This window comes from Mustela putorius, unplaced genomic scaffold (genome assembly GCF_011764305.1).
Source record: "Mustela putorius furo isolate JIRA1106 unplaced genomic scaffold, ASM1176430v1.1 tig00000551_pilon_pilon_pilon, whole genome shotgun sequence".
Classification (NCBI taxonomy): Eukaryota; Metazoa; Chordata; class Mammalia; order Carnivora; family Mustelidae; genus Mustela; species Mustela putorius.
In genome coordinates this window covers 11,091,346-11,105,560 of record NW_025421412.1, presented here as the reverse complement: position 1 = coordinate 11,105,560, position 14,215 = coordinate 11,091,346, and the positions used below count along the sequence as shown (strand labels likewise).

The following is a 14,215-nucleotide window of genomic DNA, read 5'->3' as shown; positions in this document are numbered from 1 at the left end:
GTGGGGGCGGCGGGAGGACACTGGGCACCTCCGGGAAGGGGCTTCGGCCAGCTCCGACCTTCAGAAGCCCGCTTAAGCCGAGAGTGACAGCCGGTGACCGCCGACAGAGCCCGGGTTCTCCCAGCAATAGCGAGCTAGAGCTGTCTTCCCGCGTTTTTGTTGATTTCATTTCAACGTGAAAATTTTAAATGCATGTTGGTTATCTTCTATTTGAATTTTATTCCAACTCTCAGAGATTTGTAAATAAAAGCGGTTCTCTAGACAACTAGGCGAAGAAAGGCGCTGGCTTCAGGCCTTTCATTCACACCTCTGCAGCCTCCGGGCCCGGCGTACCCTCTCCGGTTACCTCTGGGAGTGCAGGCTTTCGGCAGCGGGGCAGGAAATGTTCCCAGCCGCCAACCGGGATCCCGGGGGTGAGGGGGAGCGGCTGTAGCCCCAGAGCCGCGAGGCGGGCCTGCCGCGGCACTGGGAGCTGCCCGGCCCCGCCACCGCCCGAAGGAGGGGTTGGTGGTGTTCCCAGGTCCTGCAGAAGGAGTGGTAAATATCTTCTAGAAGGTTTAAGCCCTACCAGTCTGGAGGCTTCTTCTCGGGAGGCCCTGAGCCTGCCCCTCCGCCCAGCTCCAGCCCGAGCCTTGCTTCGCCGCGCGCCTCCGGCGTCCCCATACATCCCACCCCACTGCGGCGGCGGCCAGGGCATCTGGGCATCCACCCCGAGGGTAACACTGCCTTTAAACGACTTCCAATCAACCCCCCCTCCCTCCCGGGGGCCGCTGCCCAGTGTTTACTGCTGTAATCGGAGCAGGACGCGAGCGGCGGGGGGAGCGGAGGGCGCTGAGCCGCGGGTGGGGGGCCACCGCCAGGCAGGGGGCGGTGTCTGGGTGAGTGTCCCAATAGTAGGAGAAAGGGGCATGTCTGGCTCTCCCGAGGCCCACCATCCAGCACCTGTGTTTTCAGTGCCACAGAGTAAGTGTAAAGGAGGGGAGGGGAGTAGCTAGGGAGAGGGCTAACCGACCCCGGGCCGGGTCCCCGGGCCGCTCCCCGCCGCGCGCTCCCGCCTGGGTCCGGGGCCTGGAGAGTCCCGGCTCGTGGCACCTCCCGCCCGGCGAACCCGGTTGCCAACCAAGTTCTCGAGTGGCCGCGGCCGCCCGCTCTCGGTGCCCGCCGGGAGCGGCCCGGGTCCCCGGGGAGTCGGCGGCCTCTGCAGAAGGGCGCGAGTGCAGGGTGCTGTCTCCTCCGGACCCGGCCAAGGGCACGGCGACCTCGCCGCCCGGGCCGGCACTACGCGGGCCTCCCGACTCCGGGGACAGCCACGGCCGGGCGCGAACGGGAGCCGCAGCGCCGGCCGCGCGGGCGAGGAGCTGTAGGCTGGCAGGCCCGGTTGGCTGTGACGAGCCGCGGGATCCGCGGCTGCCGGGGCAGCAGGGAGCTCCGGGAGAACGCGGGAGGAGGGGCGGACCCGCCGCGGGGCGGGGGCGCCGGATTGACGGGGCCTCGCCGGCCAATGGTGGCGGCGGAAGGGCGGGCGGGGCGGGAGCCGCCGTTAAAGGGGCGGTGTGACCGGGAGTCCCGGCCTGGAGCGGGAGGGAGAGCTAGAGAGAGAGCGGGAGGGAAGGGGGGAGGCTGGGGCGGGAGACGCGGGGGCGAGCGGGGGAGGGGAGAGGAAAAGGAGGAGACAAAAAAATTAAAAAAAAAATAAATAAAAGGCTGCGGCGTCGGCTGCAGAGCCCACCGAAATAAACAGAGCGGAGCCCACCGCACCCGTGAAGGGGGGGCGGGGAGGTGGGGTGGGGACCTGCTTTGGCTTCTTCGCACTTGCTCGGATCTCGGACTCCGGTCGGTCCTCGGGAGCGCGGCTGCCCGCTCCGGGTCCAGCGTCTGTGGCCGACGGGCGAGAGGCAGCGAGCGAGCTAGAGATCACTTTTTTATTGTTGTTATTGTTTTTCAGCCCAGCCTCCCCTCCTCCCCTCCCTCTGCAAGCCTTCTCCCCTCCCACAGCCCCCGTCTCTCCTCCTCCCCCGCCTCCTCCTCCTGCACAACTTAAAGAAAGAGGGAGCGGCGCGGCAGCTTCCTTCATCTGGGGGAATTCGCGGCTGCTGCAAGTTTACTACGCGAGGCGCAGCCAATGCCAAGCGCGGAGGACGAGGAGGGCTAAACACCGCGGCCGCTGCGCCGAACAATACCCGCCGCGCGCGGGGCGGCGCGAGTAGGGCCGCGGGGGAGGGAACGGCCGACCCAGCGCGCAGCGGAGAAGGCGCCCGGCCTCCGCCCGCCGCCCCAGTGCCCCCGCCGCGGTCAGGTGGAGCCGTGGGCGCGCCGGGCCGGGGCGCCCAGCGCAGAGCTCGCCTCCGTCCCCTCCTCGTCCGCTAGCCTAGCCGGTGCACAGCCGCCGCGCTCGGGCACAGTGGCCCCGCCGCGGCTGTGATTTCATTCTGCGGGCGCCGCTTGGCGCTGCCGGGCCCGGGGCCCGCGGGGCGTGCGAGCGAGTGAGTGTGTGCGTGCGCGCGCGGGTGCGCGCAGGGGTGGGGGCCGCGGCGCTGCGCTCGCCCCCCGTCGGCCCCCCTCTCCACTCCGCTCCCCACACCTCCCTCCCGCTCCCTCCTCCCGCCCGCCCTCCCCTGCCCTGCCCGCCCGCCCCCGCCGCAGCTCCTTTAATACACTTTGGTTCTCCGCCTGGCTTTGGACTCTTCTCCTCCTCCACCTCCTCCTCCTCCTCCTCCCGCGCCTCCTCCGCCGCCGCCTCCTCCTCCTCTTCCTCTCCGCGCCTTCGCTCCGCGCCCGGCCGCCCGAGGCAGATCCAGGCGGCGGCGGAGGCGGCGGGCGCACGAGCGCGGCTCCCGGGGCTGAAGCCGCCGCCACCACCACCACCGCCGCCTGCGCTCGGAGCCGGGCGGCCGCTGGACGCACCGCGCGCGGGGCGGGAGTGGGAGCGGAGGAGGTGCGGGGCTCGCCGGGGCCGGCGGGGCGGGTGGGCGCGCTGGCCATGCTCCTGGACGCGGGGCCGCAGTTCCCGGCCATCGGGGTGGGCAGCTTCGCGCGCCACCATCACCACTCGGCCGCGGCGGCGGCGGCGGCCGCTGCGGAGATGCAGGACCGCGAACTGAGTCTGGCCGCGGCGCAGAACGGCTTCGTGGACTCGGCGGCCGCGCACATGGGCGCCTTCAAGCTCAACCCCGGCGCGCACGAGCTGTCCCCCGGCCAGAGCTCGGCGTTCACGTCGCAGGGCCCCGGCGCCTACCCCGGCTCTGCCGCGGCTGCCGCTGCAGCCGCCGCGCTTGGGCCCCATGCCGCGCACGTCGGCTCCTACTCTGGGCCGCCTTTCAACTCCACCCGGGACTTCCTGTTCCGCAGCCGCGGCTTCGGGGACTCTGCGCCGGGCGGCGGGCAGCACGGGCTGTTTGGGCCAGGAGCGGGCGGCCTGCACCATGCGCACTCGGACGCGCAGGGCCACCTTCTCTTCCCCGGCCTCCCGGAGCAGCACGGGCCGCACGGCTCGCAGAATGTGCTCAACGGGCAGATGCGCCTAGGGCTGCCCGGCGAGGTGTTCGGGCGCTCGGAGCAGTACCGCCAGGTGGCCAGCCCGCGGACCGACCCCTACTCGGCGGCGCAGCTCCACAACCAGTATGGTCCCATGAATATGAACATGGGTATGAACATGGCAGCGGCCGCGGCCCACCACCACCACCACCACCACCACCCTGGTGCCTTTTTCCGCTACATGCGGCAGCAGTGCATCAAGCAGGAGCTCATCTGCAAGTGGATCGACCCCGAGCAGCTGAGCAACCCCAAGAAGAGCTGCAACAAAACTTTCAGCACCATGCACGAGCTGGTGACCCACGTTTCCGTGGAGCACGTCGGCGGCCCGGAACAGAGCAACCACGTCTGCTTCTGGGAGGAGTGTCCGCGCGAGGGCAAGCCCTTCAAGGCCAAATACAAACTGGTCAACCACATCCGCGTGCACACGGGCGAGAAGCCCTTCCCCTGCCCCTTCCCGGGCTGCGGCAAGGTCTTCGCGCGCTCTGAGAACCTCAAGATCCACAAAAGGACCCACACAGGTAACTGCGGGCCGGCTCGGGATGGGGCGCGGGGAAGAGAGAGGCTGTGGTTGGTTGGCTGGGGGAAACGCGCAGACCGCCAGCTCCTGCTCCTGCTCCGGGATGGGAGGTGTTTTTGTGTGTGCGAGACAGCCAGCGGCTTGTTTTTGTTGGAGAAAGAAAGAATATTATCGGGCTGGGTTTTTTCCATGAACGGAAATTGGGTTTTAAATGGTCGGTGTAACATCAAATGTATGTTTTGAGGGGTGTAATCCCTTCGTTTGCTCAGCCCCGGTTAATAATTTCCGTTCTAAATAGAACGCACAAAATAAAACTGCTCTCCAACTCGGTGCCCGGGAATCGAGCCTAGAGAGGATTTTGCCAGCTTGTCTGGATGTGCTTTTCTGCTCCGACTGCGTGTCTGTGTTTGGGTGGCTTATGTGTTTTCCCACTTCTTGTACTCGCGGTCCAAAAATCCTTCCCGGGACTGTTTTACCCTTAAATGAATCTGTTGTGAGTCCAAGCTGTAAGGTATTTCTCATTAAAAGAAAGAAAGAAAAGAAAAAAGAAAAAGGTGTTTTTAAAGCCCATTTCGGGGTAGATCACGGGGCTTTACGGTGGGTTCGCAGTAGTTTGTGAAATTCTGTAATGGGTACCAGAGGGTTTGCGATTCCAAACTTGGACCAACAACCCGGTCAAAGAAAACCCCGGGGCACCACGGCCCCGCAGGGCAATCGCGTGAGAAGAGGAAGCTGCAAAAAGAAGGCGCCTCTAGACTCCTAGATTATTCATCTCTGACCAGGTCCCAGCCAAAATCGTGCCAGACGATTTCCTAAAAGAAAGCCAAATGTTTTAGCAACTTCCCCCGTCAATATTTACTCCGAAGTGGGGATGCGCCAGCGGCCTATTGTTCTCTTCCGGGAAGGGAGGGAGCCGAGGTGCGAGACAAGCTTTTAACAAGGTTTAAAATTTGAGAAATTTATTTGCATGAAATGCTTTCGAGTCCTGTGTCTGAGCGGATGTCTTTAAAAAACAATTTAGGTGCTAATGGAATTTAACGTTAAATGCTCCCCTTTCCAAGAGGAACGTTGTTTGAGTTCTCACACCTCTAAATGACTCCAAGCATTTGGAATTCTGGCAACAGGATGCAGGGACCGCCAGAAAATTAAACAGGGAGATTTTGAAAGGCTTTGCTGAGCACCCCCCCGCCCCAGCCTGTGCCTTTGCCTTGGCTATATGCTGTTTTAGCTCTAATATTTGCCTTTTTCCCCGACCTATTTTAAAATGACTAGAAGTGAGACTAAGAATAACGGTTAATTTAATTCACAGAATTTTGGATGAAAAATACTGGCTCAGTCATGATCCACAGCTCCATCCCCAAACAACATAGCAACTCCAAATGTAATTGCCTATTGGCTCCAGAGACAAACCGACAGCAGCCCAGCAGCCTGTGTGATTTTGATAATGCCCTAAATATTTTGTCATAATAACAGCTTCTCCATGGCCAGACCAATTGTTAGAAACTGCGAGTCCAAGGAGTCCTGTGGAAAGGTGGGCAGGGCCGGGTGCTACCTGAGATTCATTATAAATAGGAGGAAATGGGTGTCAGTCTGGAAGAGAATTAAAATATGAAATAAATAAGCAGGAAGGGCAGGTGGGAAGGCGGTTAATTTCATGTTAGTTCTGCCGCAGAGACAATCCGACCTGTGAGGGGACCGACCCAGGCCCTTCCAGGTCCTCCTTAACTTCGGGAAGCGGCCTTGCTCCTTCCAGAGTGGGTGGGGGCTCTGGGGGGCTCTGGGTGTGCGGGCAGCAAGTGCCGATGTTTCTGTCCACAGGGGAGAAGCCGTTCCAGTGTGAGTTCGAGGGTTGCGACCGGCGCTTCGCCAACAGCAGCGACAGGAAGAAGCACATGCACGTCCACACCTCCGATAAGCCCTATCTGTGCAAGATGTGCGACAAGTCCTACACGCACCCCAGTTCGCTGCGGAAACACATGAAGGTACCACCGGGGAGGCCGGGAGGACTGCGAGGCGGCCGGACCTCGGTGCGGGGCCGGCCTGGACAACCCTGGCCAACCTGGGAAGGCCAGGGTTCCCTGGGGACCCGACGGTGTGGAAGTAGGGGGGGCGTTTCTGGGGGTCCTCCCCCCGGGAGCTCGGGCCCCACAGCAGCTGCACTCACACCCAGTCCCCTTTGGTCTCCCCTCCCGGCTTTTGTCTTGCAGGTCCATGAGTCCTCCCCCCAGGGCTCGGAGTCCTCTCCGGCTGCCAGCTCGGGCTATGAGTCCTCCACGCCCCCGGGGCTGGTGTCCCCCAGCGCCGAACCCCAGAGCAGCTCTAACCTCTCCCCGGCAGCGGCGGCGGCAGCCGCGGCAGCCGCGGCGGCCGTGTCCGCGGTGCACCGGGGCGGAGGCTCGGGCGGCGGCGGCGGCGCGGGCGGCGGCTCAGGCGGAGGCAGCGGCGGGGGTGGCGGCGGGGCGGGAGGCGGGGGCGGCGGCAGCTCTGGCGGGGGCAGCGGGACAGCCGGGGGCCACAGCGGCCTCTCCTCCAACTTCAATGAATGGTACGTGTGAGAGGCCCGGGGCCTCTCTCCCTCTCCCTGTCCCCACCCTGGCGCAGCCCTCCGGGGGACCAGCGCCAAGGGCACCCTGTGATGTGTTGTTAAAATTATGAATCTGATTTTTATGATGATGAAAATGATTTTACCAGCAGAAGGATTTTTAAAAGTTTTTTTAAAAAAATAATCTAGGCATGAAAAGCAAAAATACCCCTTCCAGAGTCTCAGAAGCTGAAAACTTAAAATAAGAAATAAAAAAATTAAAAAAATAAAAAACCCATAAAAATATTGAACAAAACCCCATCCTTAACCACCTCCAACCCCACCCCCTTTCCTTCTCACCCAGTTCCCAGTCTTCTGACAAACTGTACATAGCAAACTTCTTCCTTCTCCAAGGTGGTTTTACTGGCTTCTTGGTGTATAGACGTTTGTCCATTTGTAACTCTCCGGATTGCGTTCCTTCCTGCCTTTCTTCCCTTCCCCAAGTGATGGGCTTTTTCTTTTTCCCTTTTTAGTTTACCCGGTTTCTTTTTAAGTAATGTGGAAGAAAATGGTTTATTTTGTATTGTGGTATTGAATATTGTGTTCCTTTTTATGAGGCAACTTGATTGTAAACTTCATGCAACTATAGACTGGAAAAAAACCGAGCCGTGCCAAAGTCTCCCTTCTGTTTCTTCAACACATTCATCCACAGCGCGCACACACACACCACCACCAACGCTTGTGAATGTATTTTTCTGTTAGCTGGGTTTACATGTGATGTTTTAGTGCTTTTGCAAGTTCAATTTGTTAGTTCCTGTATGAAAGATTGTGGGGGAAATAAACGTCGTGCCGTTAGCTTTTCCGTAATAACACCCTTCCTTCTGTAAATACCCGTTACCATATTTATCCATTTGTAATTAAATTATGGTATTAACTTGCTACAGAGGAAACAATATTTATAAAGAATGTTTCTTAACTATAAATATGTACAATTGTGGGCATAAACTGTTTCAGATTTTTTATTTGAAGGTTTTAAGTGGTTTGATCATTTCTTGTGATATGTTTTGAGAGTAATGCATACAGAAATATAATAAAATGTGTTGAAACTGCATGAACATACTATTTTTTTCTAGCAAAGTTATTGAAGAAAACGGGAAGCTGAGGGTTGATGTGGGTATGGTTCGGCCGCCTAAATGAATAGGAGGTACCACCTTGCGTTCTGGGGAGGGAAGGTATGTGTACGCACAGAAACCAGACCAAACTGCCTCTTTGGCAGAAAGTCTCAAAATTATTTTCTATGTCCTTTGTTTGTAGCTGAGAGTGAATTAAATTTTTGGAAGGGCCCTGTGAGGAATGGCAGCAGGAACCTTCAGAGTTTCTAATGGCTCCATTATCTGAGGGAATGCCTTTCTTTCAGCTATTTGGACTGGATTTAAGAGCACTAAACATTTCCTTATTCTTTGTTTTCCCTCTTCCCTGCCCCCCCTTTCCTCTCCCTCCCTCTGAAAAGCTGAGGTATAGTTATTTTTAATTGCACGTTTAAAACTGAACTGAGTACTTTGTTTTTGAACTTGGCCCAGTGATTAGAGCTTTAAGGGCCCTTTTCTACCAAAAGTTTTTTCTTGAAATTTTAGAGAGCTTGCTCAAGAAATTTTGCTTATCTTCACAAAGCTGTGCACCAAAAACTAGAATGTCCAAGAGAAGGTGATAGAGAGTACATTTGAATTTAGGAAAGCAATAAACCGTTGCCCCAAGACAAAAGAGAATCCTTCAAGAATTCGGTAGAAGAATAAGAAAAAGATTGAAATGGTCAGGTGGACGTGAGTGAGGCAGAGCACCAACCGCCAGCTTTCCTCCCCTGCCCTGTAAGAACTGGTCTGGATTTCAAACAAGATGCTCTAAGGAAGAAGGTAAAAAATAGTTTTAATGTTCTAAGGGTAGGAATGGGGGAAATTATTGAAGTCCCTGAGACATCAGAACATCTCCATCTCTTACTCAGGATCCTCGGAGATTTTCTTACAGTCCTTGAGTCACCCTCCACCCAAGTATGGCTGCGACCCTGGTGACACCTCCCTAGGATGTCCCAGTGAGCTCTCTGGACCCTGCGGGGGGGGGGGTGGCAGGAGACCCTGGGCACCGGTGTGTCTCTCCTTCCCCTTCCCCTTCAGGCAGTGGCCTAAGATGCAGGGTCCAGCAGGCCGCTGTTTGGAGAGCAGGGCAACCCTGACCTCCCGGAGGCCACCTATTCAATGGGGAGGAAAAGACTCCAGCCTGGGGTGTGCATGCCTGTGTGTGTGTGTGTGTGTGTGTGTGTGTTCCCCAGAGGGTGACAGAGGCCTGGCTAGTCCTCCCCAGCAGCCCAACGAGCTGCCCAAGCACCAGCTCCTGAAGCAATCAACCCCCTATTAAATTCAAATTTATAACCCCTAATAATATTAAGGAAAATTATTAAAATAATTGGCATATGTTACTGATCCTTGGGAGAGTTCATTGAACACATTATAAGCTGTGAGGAAAAACTTATAGTTTTTCAACCCCCCCCCCCCTTCCCAACCCAGGCCACCTCTGGAGGAGGGGGCAGAGGAAATCAGTTTGAATATTTATCATAGCTTGGGCAAGAATGAGATGGTCTATCCTAAATGTTTTAAACTTTAAAAAAATTTTTTTTGGTGAAAATTATTGGCTTTGAGGCACACCACCCCCCACCCCCGCCCCCACCCCCTCTAAAGGGAAGAGTGGCACGGAAGTAGGGGGGCAACTTTAGTATCAACTTTAGTATCAAGGTTTGGGGCTTCTCTTCTCTCGTTGGGCAGAAGAAGGGAAAAAGCAAGAAGAGGCGGACGGCCTCGGTGTGCAGTCGGCTGGCCGGCTTTCCAGCGCTGAGAGCTGCCGGAGGGCCCTTTCGGTCCGGGGGCGCTGATTCTAGTTTTCAGCAGGAAATAAAAATGGGAAGGCGCCTGGTGTGCGCAGGAAGATCGCAGGCTGGGAGCGGTCTCCCGGGCCGCCCGAGGATGTGAGGAGCGAACCGGGGCCGCTTTCCTGCAAAATGGCTCCCAGTCCTCCGGCCCTTGCGTCGCACCGCTTTGTCCACGCTAGTCACCGAGCCGGTGGTGTGGCCCACTCCACGCCTTTCTCTCCCGCCCTTCGAATCTCCGAGACAGGATGGGGGGAGGAGGAGATGGCCAAAGTGGTCGAGGGAGTCAGAACTGCTCAACGTGCCAAGCGCGAGGGGGGCTGGCGGCCCAAGATTCTGCATCGCCAAGAGGCGCCTGGGCCTGGGGGGTGGGGGATGCGTCCGTCTCCCCCCGCTGTCTAAATGGACCTAAAGTCTAACCTGCCCTCTTCTGGACTCCAGAACTAGAAAACGGAACCCCATCTTCGCTTCCCTCAGGGAGCCAGAGCTGCGCCACTGGTTCGCTGCCCGCGGGGAGTCCCACTGCCTCCGCCTAGGGCCGGTTTCTGCCGGTCACAGCCATCAACTTGAACTTCAGAGCGGCCAAGCTCGCTCCCTTTGCGCTCCGCTCCATCCACCACCAAATTACTCCCCTCACGCGAGAGCCGCTTTATCCAGAGGCAGCTGGAACCCTCTCGGGAGGCCCATCATTATTATTATTAATTATCGTGATCCTCACTGCATTATTAATGACCACAATGATAACTGGCATCGGTATCAGCTTTTCCCGGTTCAATGAAGTCCCCCATGACCCAGGCGGGGAGGAGGTCACTCTTGGAGCAGAGGCCGGGTTGATTCTGCTCCGGGCGCGAGCAAGGGGAGGCTGCTAAGGTCGAGGCCCCGCGCGACGCGAATGGAGGAAACAGGTCCCAGGCCCTGCACACCCCGTCCCCGCTGTCCCAGCCCCTTTCCTTTCGGCCGGCACCTTCTCTTCCTCCTCCTCCCCACCCCCTGTCCCTTTTGTCTTTTTCAGACGGATGTTTTCGGGATCCAGTGGTGTATTTGCCGGCCCGAAACTGTGAGGTCTAGGGCAGATTACAGACTGGACCGGAGTTTCGGGCTTCCCTGTGCACTGCGCGGTTCTCCCGCATTCCAGCGGTGGCTGGGAAAGCCTGGGGTTTCCGAGTGATCGGTCGCCCGGCCGAGTAGGCAGGACTGACTGGGGGACGTGTGCTCTGGTCAGTCCCTGGTGAGCGCAACGGTAGCACACCTGGACATGCAGGGGCCCGCCAGGTACTGCCTTGGGACTTCTCTGTATCAGTCCACTGACCTAACCCAAAGGGCGGGCCAGGCCTGTGTCCAAGAGCAATAAGGCCTCAGAACCTCACCAAGACTTGGTTGAACCTTTGGGTGCCTTTTTACTTAAATGGGCACGTGCCCCAGAAAGCGACCCACGGGATCCAAAATGTGCGTTCAATAAGTACTTGAAGGTTGATTGATTATATAGTGTGATACCGCCTTGGTGCTACAAAAACTTGGAGCTCCTCGGCCCACTGCTACCCCCAGCAGACCGCAATGAACGGTTTCTATTTTTAACTGGCAGCTTAGAACAGGGCTGGAGACGCATGGCCCTCCTCGCTAACCCCCCTCTCCGTGCCCTCAACAGATTGTTGCAAGGGTTTTATTTTAGGGAAGAATCTAGATCCTTCCAGCCTGGATCCAGTGATGGGGTATAAACCCTCAGGTCGTCCCGCTGGGCTCCTGTGAAAGAACAGGCAGTCTTGGCAGTTTGAACAGGGTGTTACGAATGAGAACTTTTGTAAACCATAACCAGGGCAGCCCAAGGGTTCGAGTTCACGGTCAAGGCTGTGGCAAGACAGCGGCCGCAGCTTCCACGCCCCGCTCCGCCCCCGCTCCTCCGCGGCCCAGACCATGGGCCCCGGCACGCGAAGCCAGGGTCCTCCCACTCCCGCCCCGCCCCTCAGGACCCAGTCCGGGAACTGTCGGTGCTGGGGCCACCTCGTCGCCCTTGCACGGTTCCCTTTTGTTCCCAGGGCTCCAAGAGCTTTTTCAAGAGGTGACAACTCGCTTCGTCTCCAGCCCGGCATCCTGCCCTTGTCCCGCATCCCGCAGCCACCAGGCCGGAGCTGGGGTGGTGGGGGCCGCATTCACTTGCGTGCGTGCACACAGACAGACCCCCTGCATACACACACATTCTCGTTCACAATCTCTCTCCACGCCTCAACACACACACACGCTCACTCACTCACTCACATATGCTCGCCTCCTTCGGCATCCCCCAGGCGCCCACTCGCGTGGGTGGGATGGACCTGAGCTGCAGAGATTGGGGGCGCGTGGAGGGAAGACGCAGCAAGCGATGCACCCTCACCCTTCCACCCTTCCCCAGCTTCCCCCACCCCCTAGGGCCTCCCTCCGAAAGCCCCCCACCCCCCCGCACCCCTTTCTGCCCTGAACTCTCCATCCAACTTGAATTTGAGCATCCACTGCCTGGGCCTTATTCCCGAAACCCGCACTTGGAGCCACCGGTGTGAGACAAGTTAGGTGGGGGATCCCCACACACAGTCCGGGTCCCTCAGCCCACTTCCCTGGGAATGGGACAGGCCAGACTGCCCGTCCTCCGCACTGGACACTGCTGGCTCCCGCGTGTGCGTTGGGAGGTCGCTCCCTTACTTCTCCCGTAAACCAGAGGGAAAAGAAAGAGTTTTCTAACCCTCGCCCCCTTCCTCCAAGCCCTGCCCTTAGCCTTTTCTTTTCCTAACCTCTGGAAGCCAGTATTTCTCTGTCCCCGAGGCCAAACCCGGTGGCCCAGGGGAGCAGAACAAGGCGCCACGCCGCCAGAGAGGTTGCGGGCAGAAATAATAATAATGTTAATAATGTCAGAGATAATCATCCCAGTTAACGCTCCCTGACTGGGTTGCTCCTCAGAGGCTGGCGGAGGCCCGGGGCGGCCACAGACAGCGCAGGGCTGGGAGTGGGCGTGGGGTCCTCTACAGGGGAGGGTGTGGCAGGGTTCTTATGTTGCCTGCCCCCCCTCCCCATCTTGGGTCTGGAACCAGGCCGAGCCTGCGACCGCCTGGCCAGGAGCCGCGCTGGGCCTCTTGCTTCAACAGCGCGCGGGTCATTCTTTCTCTTTCCTTTCTCCTGGCCCACCGGGCCCACAGTGGTTGGCGTGGCGGAGTGTGGTTTCTCGAAACTCTTTGGAGTCGGTCGGGTCTGTTTGCCCGTTGCCCCCACCCCCATCTCCCCAACCCAGGCTTGTTCCCCCTCCCTCTCCCTGCCGGCAGATGAATGGTGGCTTTAATGATCCCGGGCGCGGCGATGGCCCGGCGGTTCTGAAGATGCTCTGACCTGTAGGGAGGGCGCGAGAGGTCAGGCGCACGCAGGGCCGGGTTTGGGCTCCTCCCAGGCCCACGCTGCTCCGATATTGATCTTGGGAGAAAGATAAACAGAAAAGCTGGACATTCGGTCATGAATACTAATGAGCCAGTGTAGGACTTTTAATTGCTACGGACTTCCTCCTACCTTTTTCCAGTTAATTTTTATTGCAGACTTCGGAGTCAGTCTTTTCGAGCTTCGTTTTGTCTCCCTCTCTCCCCGCCCTCCTTCTTATATTTTCATTTGAAATGCCCAGGCGAAAGAGACCCGCGTCAACTTGACTTTATCCCTTTTCCCAGTGCCCCTGTGAGCGCGAGAGCCCACAGCCCGCGTTCCCAGCGGGGAGCTTCTTCTGCTCACTAATTCTGGAAATGTAGGGGATCCTATAAAATAAATTGTTTCAATGTGGCTTTGGCGAGTCTGCTTCTTGACTTCCTCACCCTTATTGTTTCAAAGACTTCGTGTGTCCTTGGCCTTTAAACTTCCTCTTGACAATTGCATCTTTTCTCCAGGCACTCAGCTCCTTTCTACTCCAAAGGGGTGTACTGCAACCCCAAGCGTTCCCGTTTCTCCTCTCCAGGATCTGACACTGCCTGTGCCAACCGCAGTGTCTGAGTGTTTCAATCTAGCAGTGAATTCTTAGGCAAGCTCATTCATCAGCTTACATAATTGCCGTGGTTTCTTTCATACCTGTAAGCAGCAGTGAACACTGAGACAGGCACCTAAGGGAAGTTCCAGAACCTACTTCTGCCTCCATTCTTAATATGCATTGATAACTCAGTTATACTGTTTTTCTTAAAATAGACCCATTTTTAGTTGAATTTTCTCTTGAAAATATATAAATGAACTGTAAATCCCATAAAGCAATTTCAGCTATGTGATCAGGAGAGGGAAAAAAAAATGCAAGCCCATTTCTGAAACAGACTCTGCAACGCAAGGCAAAACCAAAACATACCAAAACAAACAAACAAACAAGAAAACAGCTGTATTAGAATAATTTCCAGTATTATTTTGATCTTCAAAGTTTGGGTCAAAATCAACCCGCATTTCACATCATTGTCGATAGGTCCCAGCACAGAAGTCTCCTGAGGACTGTTTCACTTACACTTTTCAGTCCAAACTTTTTTCTTCACACAATGATTTATTATGTAGGTAATTTTAGGGGATACAGTTTACAGCTTGAATTATTAGACTGAACACCTCTGGCTGACACCACGACGCCTTTTTTTCAGCCTGCAGCTGTGAGTCACAACCCCATTTTCATACCCAACCGCTGCACATTCCTCCACAATGTATATTTCCTTCTTGCAAAGATCAAACATGCTTTGGTCAAAGTGTTTATTTTAAAATACAG

General features: G+C 57.0%; 1 protein-coding gene across 2 annotated transcripts; it reads left to right on the top strand.

The window, feature by feature from the left end:
* The first annotated feature begins 1,666 nt into the window (after window positions 1-1,666).
* Window positions 1,667-7,683, top strand: ZIC2 (Zic family member 2). 2 transcript variants are annotated; one of them, XM_045081361.1, is made up of 3 exons: window positions 1,667-4,052; window positions 5,870-6,033; window positions 6,259-7,683. In XM_045081361.1, the coding sequence occupies exons 1-3, from the start codon at window positions 2,981-2,983 to the stop codon at window positions 6,604-6,606; spliced, it is 1,584 nt and encodes a 527-aa protein (XP_044937296.1). In that variant the 5' UTR covers window positions 1,667-2,980; the 3' UTR covers window positions 6,607-7,683. The 2 variants fall into 2 exon arrangements, with proteins under 2 accessions (XP_044937296.1, XP_044937297.1); XM_045081362.1 differs by having other exon boundaries at window positions 6,222-6,358.
* The last annotated feature ends 6,532 nt before the right edge of the window (window positions 7,684-14,215 follow it).